This window comes from Zonotrichia albicollis, chromosome 3, assembly GCF_047830755.1.
Source record: "Zonotrichia albicollis isolate bZonAlb1 chromosome 3, bZonAlb1.hap1, whole genome shotgun sequence".
In the NCBI taxonomy this organism is placed as follows: domain Eukaryota; kingdom Metazoa; phylum Chordata; class Aves; order Passeriformes; family Passerellidae; genus Zonotrichia; species Zonotrichia albicollis.
The window spans coordinates 110,968,293-110,987,176 of record NC_133821.1 but is presented as its reverse complement, the minus strand read 5'-3'; the positions used below and the strand labels follow the sequence as shown (position 1 = coordinate 110,987,176).

The following is an 18,884-nucleotide window of genomic DNA, read 5'->3' as shown; positions in this document are numbered from 1 at the left end:
ATTTGTGGTAGTAGAATGAGTCACAGGTGACAATATTTACCTTAGTGCTACCCACTCCTTATCTCAGTAACAGGATAATGATCTCAGAAGGTAGATGGAAACACATTTTTGCTATAGTTGTCACCTGTTCTAAATTCATCCTGTTGGGACAAAACTGTGACTTCATATCTAGAAAAGTGACAGAAGAATTGTCTCCTCCTTGTCTTCTTTTAAGAACATGTGAGTGACAGAACTATGAATTGCTACATTTCTTGAAATGAAAGAGGGATGCCATGGTGTGTATTATTTTTCTTCTGACTCTCAATCCCAAACCACAGATATGTAACAGTTAAAAACCCCTACAGATAACCTGTGGTAACCACAGATAAATTGGTGGTTCTACTGTTAATAGAAAATTTAATTCTATCAAGTGAACGTGCTTGCAATTGATTCTTTGTGCTCCTGAAAATGTTTATATATTGATCCTACTACCAAGCTATGCAGGCTAAAAATGGAAGGCACATTTCTAATAAGTTTGTATAAAATACAAACACACACATATATATGTATGTATTCTAATAAAAACACGAAAGATACATTTATGAAACAGATTTCTTCACTATTAGAGCATATCCTTCACATTTGTATTACGTGGAACTATCACCTGTTTATTTTGTTTGCCCAATGTGAGTAAAAAGCAAAACAGGAAAGAAGGTGGCTGAGGTCAAACATGCTCTAGGCTAAATAGCTGCAACTCAGCAAGTAAAAGCATTTTCAGCATAAATTTCTTTTATTTCCACATTCTTCCACACACCAAGACATTTTAAAGTTTTCTGATGATGTGTGGGAAGCTTTAGAAACAGCGAGAAAGCCACCAAAATCTATGATGCTGCAAAGGAGTTATAAAACCACTCAAAGGCCAGTCCTGAAGAGGAGGAAAACCTTGTCACTGAACTAACTGGTGCAGAAAATTCACAGTCACTCTGCCTGGGGCACACAGGTCCTGGAGAAGGCTGCTTCTATGTCCTTGTTGCTGTAATTTGCCTTCTCCTATGTGAGGAGTCAAACGTGACCCCTGGGGCCATGTAACTTCCAAGCCCTTCATAGGGAATCAAGACAAGGTGAACATCTACCTTGTGCAGTGCTTTTCCCTAGAAACTATTGACCTCAGAGCTTGACTTCAGCTCAGTTTGCAAGAGGAAGCTATTTCAAAGACAAGTAAGATCTTTGAAGTTGGGAGAACACATAGAACTGGATGGAAGAACGTGTTCAAACTGAGGCAAAGGCTGTGCCTTATGCTCATGTCTTAGAAGATCAGAAAATCCACAGAAGACAAAATTTTTGTCATTATATCCATCAGCAAAACATCAAATCAGAGCTCACAGCTAAGCAAAAGACACAGACACACTCAAAAAGCTTCCTTAGCTCTGAAGTTCAAGGAACTGCTTGTGTACTTAGGTACCACTGAAATCTGAACTGTTCAAGATGAGCTCTATTACATCCTGTCTAGTCATCAAGTCTATTGCAAAAGGATCAAGGCAGAGTATTATCTCTTGTGTTAATATTTCATAAGTAATTTTCAAAAATTAGATGAGAGTTATTAGAAATTACATTAATGACTACTTTGAAGTGACCTTGTAGCACTATTTGAACAGAGGAAAAAGCCTGAAAAGCCACAAAACAGATTTCATCTTCAGCTTCAAGAGGTAAAAACATACTTCAGGAGTGTCCGTGTAAGACAAAACAATATATTTTCTTTCAAGAACTGATTAGTCCACATAGATTCTTCACTTACAAAATGTTTGATCAGTTTAGACTAGAATAATGGAGGTATAGGAAAAAATGACCAGCAGCTACCTGTTGCAGCCATTTTGAAGCATATGATGTGCAGTTTTTCCTTTAAGTATTGGATCTTTTTTCAATGTTTGAAAGGAAGTAAATATTTATTTTAATAGCAACTTTAACAAGCTTCCAAAACATTCTTTAAACCTACTCTGTTTAAATTTATCAGTTTTCTTTCTTTCTCTGCTATTACTGTTCTTTCTTTCTCCGCTAACACATAAGACTGTAACATTAAAAAAATTCATTACATTTATACTGCACTATATTTCCTTATTAAAAATATTACTGTTATTATTAAAAATATGTATATGAGATAGTGCCACAACTAATATAAGTAAAATTTCACATCCTATATGATAGCAGCATTTCAAATGGAAAAGCTGTATGGGATATGGCTGACTGGAGGTTATTTTCTTCATTACAGACAGTAAGGTGCTGTGTTTAAGATTTGTGCTAGAAGAACTGTTGATAGCACTACAATGCTCTACCTATTGCTTGCACACATTACGAGTTTTTCAAACTTGAATTTCTAAGGACATAGAAAAGCCCAGACACACAATAGAACCAATTTGCCATAAAGTCTTCTCCTCTACTGCCCTGCAACTTTAAGATGCTGATGTTATAAATGTTAACTAATGTAACCAGCAGCTATCCTGTTAAAAGCTAGAAGGAAAATAAGAAGTAACAAGTCATCCAAACCTGATCACAAATAGGTGAGCTTTTTGATCAGTACACAAATCGCTGGCTTAGTTCTGCTCCTGCTGAAGTCAAAGGTACTGTGAAAAATCTCACTCTAACCAACAGCTTGCTTTACACTTCTCACAAAGCATAGGTCCAATTTAAAAGCTTTAGTAGATATGATTCACTGTGTATTTAGACACAAAGTTTAATTTTTACTGTTCACTATCTTTTTTTCCTTAAGAAGCAACATAGATTAAGTGGAAGTGAGGTAAATTCTATTTATCATAAAGCATCAACAGACTTTCTTGCTGAACTCCCCTCAGATTCCAAAAGCAGATTCCTTTCAAAATACTGAATTGGTACTGATGATACTGAATACAAAATTTAGCCCTCAAATCATCCATTAATACCAAGAGCAGAGAAAGAAACAATGTTGCTGTAATTACAAAGAAAACCCCAGGTATCTTTGGGTGTACACTGAGCACATGTCCACAATAAATCATAAACAACCAGTGTATTATTAACATGAAATCATGCTCCTGATTAAAGCTGTTGGTTTAAGCAGGGTGAATTCCTGCCCACTCTCACACTTATTTTGTTAAAGTCGTGTTAAACATTTTTTTTTCTTTCCCCCTCAAACAGAAATAATGAAGATTAACAGAGAGGAATGTAAGAGTTTTGGTGGCCTAAAAAACATGAGTCATGACCAACATTCCCAATGGGGAGTGGCTAGGACTTGTCTGTATTTCACACAGCTGCTACCAGCTACCAACTTTCTCCTGTTCATATTTTTATTTGTCCCATTTTCTATCTACATTGTGTTTTCTAGACTGCCAGCACCTTGGAGAAAGACCAGTGAACCTATAAAATGCATTGAGTACAGAGGATGTTTCCATCTTAGTTTTGGCCTTTGAGTGCTCTGCAATACAAAATGGTAAATTCCAACCACTCTAAAAGTCTGCCTTGAAATATGGAAGGCAATACCACTCTAACAGCACTGAGTAATTCCCAGTAAATCACTAAGCAGCAATTTTGTGTCCCTGCCTGTAATTTCAAGAATGAGTTTAGGAAGAAAACAATAAAGGATGAAGGCTGGACTATGTATTTTCATGTATAAATAAAGGGAAGTTACCTCATGAGAAATCTTTCACTGTCATGCAATCAAAGGTAGGGAAAGAAGCCCTAATATTGGGAATATTTTTTTGTACTACTTGTTTTTAACTATGTTAATGCTGTTTTAATTACATTGCTAAAGACTTATACAGCCATTGATAGTTAAATGAAACAGAAAGGCAAAACTCTAAACTCTATCTGGAATACTCTTTATTCTCTGCAGTCAGGAACAATTTTATGAAACAATTTTAAAGAGGTCTGTACAGAGCTGCATTTCTCAGCACGATAAAGAAGGCAGTTAATGCTGTCAGAGCTGATTTCAACAGCAGTGTTAAAAACAAATAAAACATTAATGAAAATGGGGACAGAAATTATTTTTATATAATAAAAGGTATTATAACCATTCAAGAGCTCCACAAGATTGGCATTGGCCCTAGAACCATTAAACTCGGGGTTCATTTCCTGAACTTACCTGGAAAAGGTAAGTAGAGAGATGGATGAAAGATCAGGTTCTAAGTAAGGGGGAAAAACAAATTGTGTGATATTTCTTCATGTATTTTACTGAAAGTACAATTAAAGTATTTGTCTAGCTTTTCCATATATGTGTTGTCATTAAATGTAACAGAAGACTTGTATCTATTCTGGGTCTTGAGTACAATCAGAAATACTGAAAAACTGCAGTGGATAGTAGAATTGCACCACTTGCAAGAAAATTTCAGAGAAATAGAATGAGTTTTGAAGTTTGAGAAGTTTTGCCTCTTCTCTCAGCTTAAGTACAGGAAGATAACTACTTTTCCAGCTTTCCTCTCTTCAAGTGTTCACATATTTCATTTCACTTTTCAGAATTAGTTGGAAAGTTCATACAGAAGTGATTTAAAGAAAATATCTTGGTTATACCAATTTATTTGAAGCAAAAAAGTCAACAATACTGAAAAAATTTAATTCGAATTTTGAAATATTTCTTCTGATCTATCTAAAACATAATTAATGATCAAAATTGAAATCATACATTAATAGGAAATTTGGTAAGAAGCAGAACTGAGATATTAGAAAACTTAAAAGACCCCTCTTCTAATATCTGAGTGCTCAATAGGGCCTGGTATTTCATCACTGAATAGAATTTATTACAATATCTTTTCATAAGATTTTTATGAATCTTAAGGACACTTTATATAAATTTTCTGGAATAATTTTCTGTATATCAGTGACTCCAGAAATTGGCATTTAATGGAAAAATCAAATACTAATAAATGCCAGATTAAACACAGTACCTAAAGAAGTTGTTGCCCCTATTATTCCTGGTGTTGTGTAGATCAGAGATTCTGAGTGACAGTTACACTTCAATTTGAACATTTAATTGGCCTCAACTAAAAAGGAAATTTGAAACTTTCCCACACATTTATAAAGTTAAAGGCATCATTTTGTTACAAAGATGCATGTTCAGTTATTTCACTGAGACCAGGTAGGGATAGAAATCTTTCAAGATATATGAGAAAGCATTCTTTATTTATACAACTATTTGCAGGATCAATCTCAGTACAACATACTTCGTGTATTTAATAATTTTCTGCCTTCCAATGTTCAGGCTTCTCTTTAAAGAACTCAGTTGAAATACTGAACCAGTGGAATCTTTATTATCTTATTATATCTTTATTTTATTTATTTAGTTTGGCATCAGTCTAAATTCCGGAATCTTGCCAAGTATAAAGGTTTTTCTTGTCTTGCATAGGAGGAAAAAACACTGGCAAGGCAAGTAAAAATCTCCATTCTGTAGTTAGATACTTTGCTCTTATTCCTTTTAATAAAAATGCTGGAGTTTTTATAATCTCTTGAAACATCTACAGGATTAGGGACAGATCAAATGTTCCTCCTGCCTTATGCAACAACAAGGTACTTATTTCATTAAAACAATATAAATCACAGAGAGAAGTCATGGCTACTCATTCAGCTCACTAACAGCCCAGGTCCCACTTCCCTTAGCAATTTTCTATTTTCTTGTCATTCCATTTAATGGACATATTAATATATCTTATTCTTCATATCTTACTTGAAAGTGAACAAAACACACAAATCACCTGCAGATGATTAATATTACAGCAGTTGCTTTGAAAGCACAACAGCAACTATCAGGTTTCAGAAAAACAACACATGAAAGAAGGAGAATGCTAAATAAAAATCATGCTACTTGTCTGAATTAGATGTAAAAGACAGAATAAAAAAAGAAAAGTTCACCCTTCACAATGAATTCTTTAGCACTGCTGAGTTTGTCTAATTTATTTGCTTGAAGTCAGGAGTTGATGAAGCATAAAACAATATAAACTAACAATATTTGGCATTGAGTCTTTAAAATAGTAACAGATGCCATGCTGGTCTGGCTGGGGTAGAGATCACTTTCTTCAAAGTCTGGATCTGGGTTTGGATTTGTGCTGAAAATAATGTTCATATAATACAGAAGTTTTTGATATTGTTGAGCAGCATTTACAGTGTCAAGGCTTTTCTGCTCCTCATCCCAGCTGACCTGCAAGGAGGCTGGGGGTTCTCAAGAAGCTGGGAAGACACACGGCTGACCCCAAATAGGAATGGGATATCCCAAACCATACAGGGTCATACCCAGCACATAAAGGTGGGAGAAGGAGGAGACATTTGGAGTGACAGCATTTGTCTTCCCAAGTCACCATTAGCTATGATGGGCCCTGTTCCCTGGACATGGCTGAACACCTGCCTATCCATGGGAAGCAGTGAAGACATTCCTGATTTTGCTTCTCTTCCATGCACAACTTTTGCTTTTGCTATTAAAGTCTCTTGTCTCAGCCCACTGTCACTATTCCACCTCTCTCCCATCCCATGGTGCAGGAGTGAGTGAGTATTGCAGGGGGCTTGGTTGCTGGCTGAGGTCAAACCAAGACAGATGCACTGCAGTATTTAAGACTTTTATACACATACTGTTTACTTTTAACTCGTCAGCTACTTCATATATCTGCACTCACAGAAAGCAAAAGAAATTAACAAACTGAGCTATTCCTAAATGGCTGAAACCATTTAGGAGGGATAAGAAGGTAGGGATAATGAGGGCAAAATTTCAACAAAGTCAGCAATATTTTAATTTACAATGTGTACTAGACAAGTTTGCAAACAAGAACTTCCTATTTTATGTGCTACATGAAGCTGAGGCTTTAAACAAGCTCTCAAATTCTTAAACTGTGCAAAGGAACAAATTTGCAAAGCCCAGTTTAGATGCTGCTTAAACAAGTTACCACAGAAAAAGGTAGGAATGATAGTAAACAGCAAAAGCCAAACTGCAAAGAAGTAAATGGCAAAAATCTGTATTGCCATGCAAATGACAATGTTTCCCACCAAGTGTCTAAACCATCGCTTTTGTTTTTCAGCAACAAGATAATTTCAGATTTTTGTGGGTTTTTTAAAATTTTTAAACACCCACTCTTTTCCCATATCTGATGTATCAGAAATAAATTCACACTGATCTGTGCTGAAGTCTTATTAAACAAACCCTGAAGTATTTTCATGCAAGTCTTAGTTAGAATTCACACATCATGAAAGTTTAAAAAAAGGCATTATGGGACAGAAAGATGGATCAACAAAGACATTGTATCACTGTTTCAAGAGAAATTTTGACTGTATTAAAAATATCTGCCGCATAGTGGAGTGTGTGTAAATGAGATGCTGTTTTTACCAGGGCTGCTGGTATTTAAGATAATTAATCTCTGAAAAGATCAATTCTGAAGTAACAACTAACACCCCGTCTCTATTTTAAATCCCTGTTTCAGAGCAGAGGAAAGAGGCCTGTGTCTTTACCAGCTGGTAACATAAGAAAGCTGTTGCTAATCACAGCCTTTCATATTCTTTTCCTGTTGTCTGCACCAGACTGTGGACACTTGAGTAGAGAATTTCATAAGGCTTATTCTGCAACTTCAAGAACAATTTAGCCACTAGAAGTCTATTGTGTTAACTTTTGCTCAAACCTTAAAATGCTGCTGCTGGCTCTACAGCTGTCACTGAAGCTTAGCCTACAGACCATAATAAGTTTTTAGGCCAAAGGTTCCCTTGGAGCAATTTGTGTTTTTACATGAAGTTAAAGTAAGTGCAAATGTCTTCCAAGAGCTCATTCCTAAACACAGAGCCTGTAAACTGTTGTTTTACATGGTTTTTAACTGGGCAGAATTTTTTTTCAACAATTTTATACACTTGGACACTTTCTACATATTTACAGAATCCTGCTTACCTAGCACTGCCCAAAAAAGCTTATCAGCAAACAATGAATAAATGATTTATAATAATGATCTTTCAAAGAGAAATTACTCCTAAGTGAAATAATATTGTAATTGTCTTGGCTGTTTATAAATACAAGTCTGATCAATGTATTATTAACATATTCTACCAAATATATAAAACTAATCTTCCCAAATATTTTCTACTTTTTTTTTCATTATTTATAAAGCAAGCTGAAGCAACTGCTGTGTGCTGATTTGCCTAATGCATACAATTATCCAGAAAAGACAAGACACTAGATCACAGCAATCAGCTGCTTGATACTAAGTGTAAATGCAGTCCTTGAAAGATGGTTCCTAGAGACAGTATCAGGAAACCTGAAGTTCTGGGAATAATTCCATGCCAAGCACAAAATATTGCTAGCAAATCAACTACAGAAACCCTGCAAGAGATTATTCTGCATTACTGAATGAGTATTTCATTTCCATCACACTGATTTCTTTTGCTCCACCACTAAAAAGCTGTAAAAAATGCCTTATATCTTTTACTATTCATTAATATGGCACATTCATTAAAGTAAATGAGCTAATTTAATCACATTCAGGTGCTATATTGGAGAGATGATAGTGTTTTGTCTTTTAAATAGTTTGTCTTTTATTCTACTACCTTCATCAAACAGTATTCTGAATAATTATCACACTGCTGTTACAAAGTTACAGCACTATTACATCCTGAATAAGAACTTCAGGTCACCTACAGCATTTACACAAAATACCACAAATCAAGGCAAAGCACCTCAGGCTATGCAGTAAGAAAGTAATTCCTTATAGCACTGTATGTGTTTCTAAGGTCTTTAACATTTGGATTATTACATTATCTCAGTTTTATATTCACTACTCAGGAGGTAAGTGTCAACTGGAATCACTGAATCTCAATTTTTTCACACCTTTCATTTTGTTTGATGAGCTTTTTACCAATTGTAATTTATTGCTCTGATGAAAGTATAAAGAAAAAAGCTCAAAGTGTAATCAAGGCTAATGGTGAACCATGTACCATGTGATAACAAATCAGCAAGGAAAAAATACACTGGAGACAGAGATGTTTATAATTTCAGTATGAATACTATTGGAATAACTGTTTATGAAAAATAAAAACTGTATAAGAAAACCAAACAAACACCTAAGTTCTAAAAACCCAATAATCTCTTATAAAATATAAAACCAAGAACTTCCCATGAGCAGCTAAATTTTGCAAGAAATAAAATCCTTTTTCTGCATTAAAGTACGTAGCAATGAGAACTAATAAGAAAGTCTTAGATGCTAAAACATTTGATTTTTATCAACAGCAAGGAACATTGTCAGGAACAGCCTGCAGTAATCCTGACACTTGATCTTTTAAAACTTACTACACCACAAAAAATCCCCCACCTCTTCTATGAGGAAGCTTTTTTTGGAGTTACTGGAACCTTTTTTCTTGAGCAAATGGTATTTTATTTTATAAAAGGATGATATATGTAAAAAAACAAAAAAAAAAAGAAAAAACAAACTGAGAAAAAAGTCAGCAGTTTGCATAAGATCAAAACCTACCTGAATTTGAAAAAAAATCTCATTCCCTTTAATTGCTTTTCTGAAAGGCCCCAAGACAGAAGCTAAAACATGTAAGAGCTAACACGTAACAGGTACATTTATATAGGACTGGGTTTTTTTTGACTACCACAAAGCCTGCATATTATGACTCAATAAAAATGGTTGTGTGCAACTTTTTCATAATTTTATTAATAAATATTAAACAAGTGTTAGACTAGATTTACAGTACCTTTGGATATTGCTTGACAGGGATCAGAACTCTCTCTGACAGCTTTATGTTTTTGTTGCTGATAACATCAAGATATTTCTTTTCTTCATCTTCCTTCTTGCCTTCTGAACCCTGAAATTTTTCCATTTCTGAAAAATATCACGAAACAGAACAATCAGTGACATGGTGGTGTCATCCTTAGGAAGTTTAAGCTTACACATTCCTACCCAGAGCGTGCACTGAACACCTGTGCTGCTGCACTCAGGTGACAGGGACTGCTGTCCTCAAGGGAACCTGGACTCTCAGCAGTGCGGGAAGCAGAGGTGACAGCCCACAGGTCACACTGCACAACTAATTCTTCCCCGGCTGAAAGGGAAGCCAAATGATCTCAGCCGGAGCAGGAACAGATGAGGCTTACAATTCCAGCTGTCAGTCTTTAAAAGGGAATAACATCATCAGAGCTTGATGCTTTTTGTAAATGTGACCTGCCAGAACTAAGCTGGATTCTAACTGCAATAGCTAACTTTCAGTACAAATACTGGAAAACTGAAGAAACTCCTTGTTGTTACTGAGTTTCCATTCAAATACTTCTGAATTAATTAAAGGTTATACAAAAGAAGGTAAGAAATAGTTAACTCTTGCTCAAAAAAATTCTTCAATTAAGAAATGCAATAAAGACCATTATATATATATATATATATATACACACATTTATATATAGATATAATTTCTAATCTGCAGAACACTCTAAAATTTACTATTTAAAAGAAATATATATATTCAGGTAGAATTCTTTATTCCCTAAAGCTCTATAACCAATGGATAATAACAAATAATTGAATTCATCATCCTGCAAAGAGCATCATATATAGCGCCTGAGAGCTTCCTGACAGCACAGGTACTATTGAAAATCTGCTTTTGCAGCAGTGACATTGCTGACAGCACAGAAAATGGCAATGCTTATAATGAGCTAATTATAACTGAATTACAACTGAAAAGGGACAGCTGTGGGTCTCAGAAACATGCTGCTTCAAGGATGGGAAAGCAAGAGTGGAAAGGAGGAACACAGCCACAGCATGCTATAACATTCACATACAAGTTTCTTTGACTTCCAACAAGCATAAAGATAAAATGTGTTGAAAAGAACAGCCCATGCCATGATTTGTTAATAAATGTTTACGCTGCTTTTATGAGATCAAATAATTTATTTAAAGCCTGCACCAGCAGACAGTTCTCTAATGTTACAGTCATAAGCTTTTTTAAAACCTCCCAGAGAACATACCTAAAAGACTTCAGATGGGATATATATTCAATAATTTAGGATTAAATTCAATTACAATCACTAAAAGCATCAGAAGAACATATTGTAAAATACTTGAACACATAAAAAACTGTGGTATGTTGCATTCAGTGGAAGATTAATCTGGAAAGCAGCAAGCATCAGTTAAGTAAGTAAAATACTCATTTTGGGCAGGTTTAATAGAAAAAAAGGTCTTTGAAAATAGATCCAATGCAATTACACAAAGGGGTGTGCTATGGGGGTACAGAGGGGAGAGACAAAGGCACATAAAGAGGGAAAGGTGTTACAAGCACAGTAAGTACTAAATGATATAAAGGAAATTTCCCAAATGTATTGTGAACACAGCATTAAGTTAGATAATTGTAAAAGGCAGGTAGGGAAAATCAATCTACATGTACACATATATTTCATTAGAACTATGGAAGTTTAAGTTGGAGAAGACCTTTAAGGTGATCAAGTTCAGCTGTTAATCAAGCTCTGCCAAGCCCACCACTAAACCACATCCCTAAGTGCCACATCTACACATCTTTTAAGTACTTCCAGGGACAGTCATTTGACCACTCCCCAGGGTAATCTGTTCCAGTGCTTAGTGAAGACATGGTTCCTGCTGTCCATCCTGAACTTCCCCTGACACAAGCCTGAGGCTGTGTCTTCTCATCCTGCCACTATTTGCCTGGGAGAGCAAACCAACCCCACCTGACTATAACCTCCTTTCAGGTACTTGAAAAGAGCAATGAAGCTCCCCCCAAGCCTCCTTTTCTCTGCACTAAACAACCACAATTCCCTCAGCTGCTCCTCATCAGATCTGTGCACCAGACCCCTCCCCAGCTCTGCGGCCCTTCTCTGGATTCACTCCAGCCCCCCAGAACGGGACACAGCACCCAAGGTGTGGCCTCAGCAGTGCTGAGTAGAGAGGAACAATCACTGCCCTGCTCCTGCTGGCCACACTATTGCTGATACAGGCAAGGATGACATTGGCTTTATAAACAACTAAACTCTTTCTCCTGGAAAGCTGAAGATACTTAAAAGTCTGTATGGTCAGTTGTGATGGGTACTAAAGGTTAAGACAAAATGCTCCACTTTGAATCATATACCAGGCCTTGCAACCAGTCCCACCCTTGTGCTTTGTTTTTGACTGACAGTACACGGAAGTTCTCAAATTAAAGTGGTATCTTTGCTGAAGCAAATGCAAGACTAATTCAGCTGGGCTTATCAGACTTACGTGAACAAGAGTTTGTTGATCTACCAAAACTGAGACAAGCTGTGGCACTTGTTTCACTCCATGACAAGGGCTGAGCTCTAAACCCAGAAGAGCCAGTCCCAGCTTATTATGGGAGGCACAGGAAACAGCAGTGGGGAGTTGAGCTTCCTCCAGGGAATGAAAGGCAACCGAGAGCCCATTTCAGGGGAGCTCCCGCAGCACTTAATGTGAAGTACAGAAAGAGAATCAAATGAGTAGGGATCAAGATGAAAGCCAGGCTGTGAGCCCAGAATTACAGCAGAAGGCAGTAGGGACACTGGGGACATCAGATTTCTACCAGGAAGCAGTGCCAATTAGCCCATAGCCACAGCCAGACAGCTTCTGAGTATCATCTCCAAGGTGGGAGAGTCCACAAGCATCCTGACAGTGCTTGGTCACCCTCACAGTAAAAAAAGTTCCCCAATATTCAGAGAGAAGTTCTATATTCTGGGCACCCCTGAAAAGAGCCTGGTTCTGTCTCCTTTGTACCTTCCTTTCAGTTATTGGTATACATTGGAAAACATCCCCTATGGAGTCTTCTCCAGACTGAACAGCCTGGAGGCAACATTCCTAGCCCTGCCTTTGTAGAAGAGATGCTCTAAACCCTTCATCATCCTTGTGAACCCTTACTTGACACTCTCCAGTATGTCCATCTCTACTTATGTCTATCTCTACTGGAGAGCTGCACACTGGACAGACTGCTCCAGTGGAGTATCACCTCTTTTGACCTGCAAAGTTGACTGAGGAGTAAAAAATGCCTTGAGCTGGTTTATTTCTAAAACAAAACATAAGGCTGAGTATGATCAGTGTAACCTGTGAATTTATATGAAAAATATGGCATCAGGATTTTGTTTGACAGTGGAGCAGTTGTGTAAGATTTATCTTAGAAGTTTTCATTCCTTAGGGCTGGAGTTTCTGTCTTCTGGGTGTGGTCCCCAAAAGCCCCACGATGTCACCAGGGAGTCATTGTGACATGTGTGACAACAAGCCTTTTGGATGCTTGGAGAAGCTCTGAAAGGCCACACTGTCTGGCCTCCTCCACTGGGGACAGACATCTGAAGGTGGGGGGAAAAAGGATCCCTATCCCATTGTGTGTTTTCTGAGGGCACGGAGAAGATTTGCTGGACAAGCACACTGACAGGTGTGGTGCTTGTCCCAATCTGCCATGCACTCAGGCTCTGTCTGCAGCTGCTGAGAGGTGACGAGTTCCTTTCCCAGGCTCCCAGCTCCTGCCTGCACATATCAGAGAGGTCAGTTACCATCTTGCCTCAAAAGCTAGAACATGCCAAGACACTCAAGTGTCACTCATCTGCCCCAGGATGGTGCCTGGGGTGGCAGCCCAAATGCTGCCTGAGGCAGAGTGGGCAGTTCTTTAAGGCTCAACTTCAGTAGCTTTGCTGCTGGCGGCAGATTGTGTCCCCAGCACCAGGGAACACATCACCTTATCTCTTTGGTTTGCAGGGCAAAATGGCCTCAGAGGAAGACTTGGCAGAAAGTGGCACCTCTTCCCTTGCTGCCAGCACCAGCCAGGTATCCCGGGCTGCCCGTCCAGGTGCTTCGGAGAACCTAAGTTGCCCGATCTGCCGGGCTGGCATTAATGACCAACCTTCCATGAGCTGGCGTTGGCACCCTTTCTGTTTTTACTGCATGGTGGAGTGGTTCCACAGAAGAGCGGAGGGCCTGAATTGCCAGTCACCTTTCCAACATACATTCCACATGGTGGGAGACAGTAACTCTGAGGTGCACTCTGTAGAGGAGTCCATCAGCTCTGCCAGGCATACTCAAGGAGAGCCAGCTGGGTTGTGCTCTGCGGAAAGAGGTCAGCATAATTCCCCAGGACGCCAGCACCACAAGTCTTACAGCAGAAGCTGTGGTGGCAGCCGTGGTGGCAGCAGTGGAGGCAGCCGTGGAGGCAGCCTTGGTGGCACCCTTGGTGGCAGCCGTGGAGGTAGCCTCAGTGGCAGCCGTGGAGGTAGCCGTGGAGGTAGCCTTGGTGGCAGCCGTGGAGGTAGCCGTGGAGGTAGCCTTGGTGGCAGTCATGGAGGCAGCCGTGGATGCAGCCGCGGTGGCAGCCTTGGTGGCAGCCGCAGAGGCAGCTGTGGAGGCAGCCGTGGCAGGGCCCAAGAGAAGAGCCGAAGCAGGTATCCAAGGAGGCATCGTGATGACCACACCAGGGTCCAGCAGGCCCAGGGCTACAACCACTCAAGGAGCAGAAGACGGCAGCGGAGCAGGGCTCGAAGCACTGGTCGTGACAAGGGCCGAAGGACCAAACAGCGCATCCGTGCCCTCTCAGGGAGGCGTAAGCGCCGTCAGCAGGAATTCCAGGTTTCTTTCAGAGAACCGAGCACGATACGGAGCCAATCCCGGCAGAGGTTGCGCAGCTCTTCCAGCCAAGCATTGAGGGAGTATCTAAGGGAGATGGAACGTGATGAGGGACGAGCTCTAAGGGATGACTGGTTCATCCGTGCCTCTTCTGGGAGGAGCAGGCACCAACAGCCAGGGCGCCTGCATTCCTACAGAGAAACGCAGGTGACAAGGAGCCGAACCCAAGGGAGGTTCCGCAGCCCACTGCTCCTGAAGGAGAACCCAAGGAGGATGGAATGCTCTGAGAGACAGATTGAACCGGACATCCATGTCTCCCCAAGGAGGAGTGAGCGCCTTCAGCAAGCACACCAAGTTTCTCTCATCGAACCACAGGTGACAAGGTGCCAATCCCGGAGGAGGTCCCGCAGCACACAGCACCAAACAGTGCAGGAAAATCTAAGGAGGATGGAACGTGACATTCTAACCTCCATGAGGTGGAGTGAGGACCATCAGCGGAGAGGCCAGGCTGATTTCACTGACTCACAGGTGGCAAAGAAGTGATCCCCATGGAGGTCCTGCAGCCATGCTGGGCACGGTAGGACACACTGCCAACAAGAGAACTACTGTATGCCCTCTTACCAGTGTCAGGAATTATACTACTTCAGACAAAAACAGCCCCTACTAACAATTGCAAAAATAAAGTCAAATCAAATGCTCAAGCCTGGGGCTAAGGATCTATTCTCCATCAAAAAATGCATCTGAAAATCTAAAGACACCCTTACAAAGCTTTTTCAGGTTAGGAAGATAACAGGTACAACACTTCACTGCTGCTTTTGTCATTCTGTTATATGGTACCCACTTGTGTATAAAATGGGGTAGTGAACATTTTGTATGGGGGTACCTTTCTATCTATACTTGGTTTCCACAGTGTGACCAACTTTGTCTTGGTTTTGCCAAAGATATCAACAACTTTTTAAGAAATCTCTTGTCCTTCCACATCTGTTTTCTTACACTTTATCCCAAACATCCCCCAGAGTAACTTCTCCTGTTACCACTCTTCTCACAATGAAGCAGTGAACAGTGAAGTCAATTTACAATTACTCTATCTCAAAGGCACTGCCTATAATACCAATCCAAATCTAATGTCTGGGAGAAAGCTTCTGACAAGGTTTTCCTTCTTCTTCTTCTTCTTTAAAGACTTTAACAATAAACCCCAAAGTCTTCATGGAGAAATTTGCCCCTATGCTATGCCCTGTACAAAGCCTCAGGTTTAATGCCCAGTGCAGTACTACAGGCTACAGGCTCTTCAGACCTTGGCCAAAGACCACCAAAGTCATCAAAAAACAGTGTTGTGTCAAACACTGTTACTTTCAAGTAAGACTGGAGCAAAAAGAGGAGTCTTCTAAAAAGACAGAGGCAATACACTAATTACTGGAGCAAGACAAACTGTGTGGGGGCCTGAATACATGTTCCAATCGTTGTAATCTTTGCTGCAGTCCCAGCTCTCAGGCTCTTCTCCTTTCTCTGCAGCAATCTTCTCAGGGGCTCCTCTTGGGCTCTCGACCCACCCCTATTTATCTCAGTTACCCTCACGAGCTACAGCTGTTGCCCAACTAAGGACCCTGCAGCTGCAGCTCGTTTGGAGTAACCTAGACACACACAGATCTTACAATACAACATGTATTCAGGCCCCCACATAACTGTATTCAATTTTTGTATTGAACTACAGTCGGCCGCTACTGTGTACACTCCTCATGTCACTCCAAGACTAGTACCACCACAGAAAAGAAGCATTAAGACAATCTCATGATGGAATCCAGGTCAGGACCAAGCTTCCAACTTGCTCACAGCACTACAAGCAGCTAGTTGCTTTTGCTTTAGCTGAAAAATTTTACTTGCCAACTGCAAAAACAACGGTCACCTGCAACACATGCTACAAAAACAGAACCAATGCCTTATAGTGAGATGTTGCATTCATTGCACTCCTCATGTTTGTGTCTGGTTTGTTAGTTTTCTGTGCAGTCACTGATAAATCCCCCAAAGGAAAAGAGGTGGCTGCCACACAGACAATTGACTTGTGGGAGACAAATCTGGCTCTTCACGAGCATACAGAATCATTCAAACCTTCCCCTGTCATGAAATCTGGAGGGGCTTTCTTAGCTTGAGTGTGTTTTGAGTCACAGAACCACAGAAGCACGGAGGCAGGAAAGGACCTGCAGAAAACCATCTAGTGCAACCTCCCCTGCTCAAACTGAGTCACCAAGAGATGGTGGCCGCAGGACTACAGCTACATAGCTTTTGAGTACATTTCTGCACATGTCAAAAAGGTCTGTCGCCATCCTGCCCTGAGAGCTGGAACATGCCAACACACTCCAGGGTCACTCATCTGCGCCAGGATGGTCCTTGGCACTGGTGGTAGACAAAGTGCTATCCTGACACAGAGCAGCCAGTTCTTTAATGCTTTGCTGCTGGCTGCACACTGTGTTCTTAGTGCAGGAGAATGTGTGCTGCTGCTTACAGAAAGCTATAGGCAGTATAGGATCTTGTGACCGGCTGTATTAGGTCTGCTTGGCCTGGTTTTGGAAGTAGAGGGAGCTACAGGGGTGGCTCCTGTGAGAAACTGCCAGAAGCTTCCTCAGTGCTTGGCAGAGCCAATTCCTGGTGGCTCCAAAGATGGACATGCTGCTGGCCAAGGTTGGGACAACTATAAATGGTGGTAACGTCTCTGTAATAACATGTTTAAGAAGAAACAAAACAAAAATGATGGGGCAGTTGTAATTGCAACCAGAGAAGAGCCGAGTGAGAAAATGTGAGAAAAAAAACTTTGCAGACACCAAGGTCAGTGAAGAAGGAGGAGCAGGAGATGCTCCAGGCACCAGAGCCAAGATTCCTCTGCAGCCTGTGGTGAAGGTCATGGCGAAGCAGGCTGTCCCCCTGCAGCCTATGATGATCCATCAGGATGCAGAGAGCAGGCGATACTTGAGAGGAGGCTGTGACCACATGGAAGACCTGAGGTGAGAGGGACCCATGCTAGAGCAGGCCATCCTTGAAGGACTGCACCTCATGGAAAAGTGAGGTTTGAGGGCAACTGTTGCCTGTGGGATGGACTCACATTGCAGCAGTTCACAGGGAGCGGCTTCTTGTGATATGAACACATGCTGGAGAAGTTCAGGGAAAACTGTCTCCCATGGGAGGGATCCATGGTGCAGCAGGGGAAGGATTCCTGTCCCAGAGCAGCAGGAAAAGCTATGCATGATGAACTGACCATTACTCCCATTCCCTGTCTCCTTGTGCCACTGGGGTAAGAGGTACAGCTGGGAAGGAGGGGGACAGGGTGGGGGGAAGGTGGTTTTAGGGTTTTATTTTACTTCTTATTATCCTGCTGTGATTTTGTTAGCAATAGACTCACTTTATATCTCTAAGTCGAGCCTGTTTTGCCTTTGACAGCAATTGATGGGTGTTTTCTCCCAGTCCTTATCTCTACCCATGAATCCTTCATTAAATTTTCTCTCCTCTGTCCAGATACAGAGAGGAGTGAGCAAGTGGCTTTCCTGAGTGCCTGACATCCAGTCAGTGTCAACCAACTACACCAGTGGAAATAAAATGTCCATAATCAACAGCATTCCTCCACAGAGCACAAGGATCTCAGTGGTACTTTTTCTGCACCACTGATCTTAGGTAAAAAGCAAAAATAAAGCATTTCAAGAAGACACTTCATCACTTCATATATTTTCCACTCATTTTTGCTCTGAGCTAACCAAATTAAACCAGGGAGACACAGAGCTATTCAACTACCTCCTCCAGTAACAATCCTCAAATATGCCTCATTTTTACCTTTCACCATTAACACAGTAATCTTGCACTTGCTTCTGTGTAACACACATCTGTCATTCCTCTTCACTGGAAGAAAACATGCATATTTCAGTCATGCAAAAAGAGGCCCCGACTAGAGAAGTATCAGAGACAAAACCCCATTTCTATCTAGATCTTTTTAGAGATATTATTCCTGATGAAAATTTATCTTGATCTATCTGCAGACTTTGAATGTAAAATTCTGGAAATATTGTCAGCCCATTTATGTGTAATTTTTTTGAGGGGAGTAGCTTCTTTTTCCTTCATGGATTTATAAAATGGAAAGCTAAGTTAGTACCTCTTTTTCAGTATTCTCTGCTTCACTCTTACAGTGCCAATAAAATTATGTTAATTACATTTCTATTCAAAGTCCTTGACACCTATTACAAAACTTCTCTAATGAATATATTTCTTCTATTAAAATTAGGCACCCCAAAGTAAAAACATCCTTTTTCTACACTTAAGAGTCATGTCAAAACTCTTCAAAAAATAATTTTCTTCTTGTCAGTCTGTCCAGCCCACCAAAAAATTAAATCTACACAATTCTTTCTG

The 18,884-nt window shown here is 40.1% G+C and overlaps 1 protein-coding gene across 29 annotated transcripts in view; it reads right to left on the bottom strand.

Annotated features, from left to right (window-relative positions):
* The window catches only part of KHDRBS2 (KH RNA binding domain containing, signal transduction associated 2), a 339,259-nt gene that overhangs the window by 267,686 nt on the left and 52,689 nt on the right, over nt 1-18,884 (bottom strand). For all 29 annotated transcript variants that reach the window (XM_074538473.1, XM_074538475.1, XM_074538468.1 and 26 more), the window contains exon 2: nt 9,658-9,785. In XM_074538473.1, the coding sequence (XP_074394574.1) occupies nt 9,658-9,785 (128 nt within the window). The remainder of the gene's footprint in view (nt 1-9,657; nt 9,786-18,884) is intronic.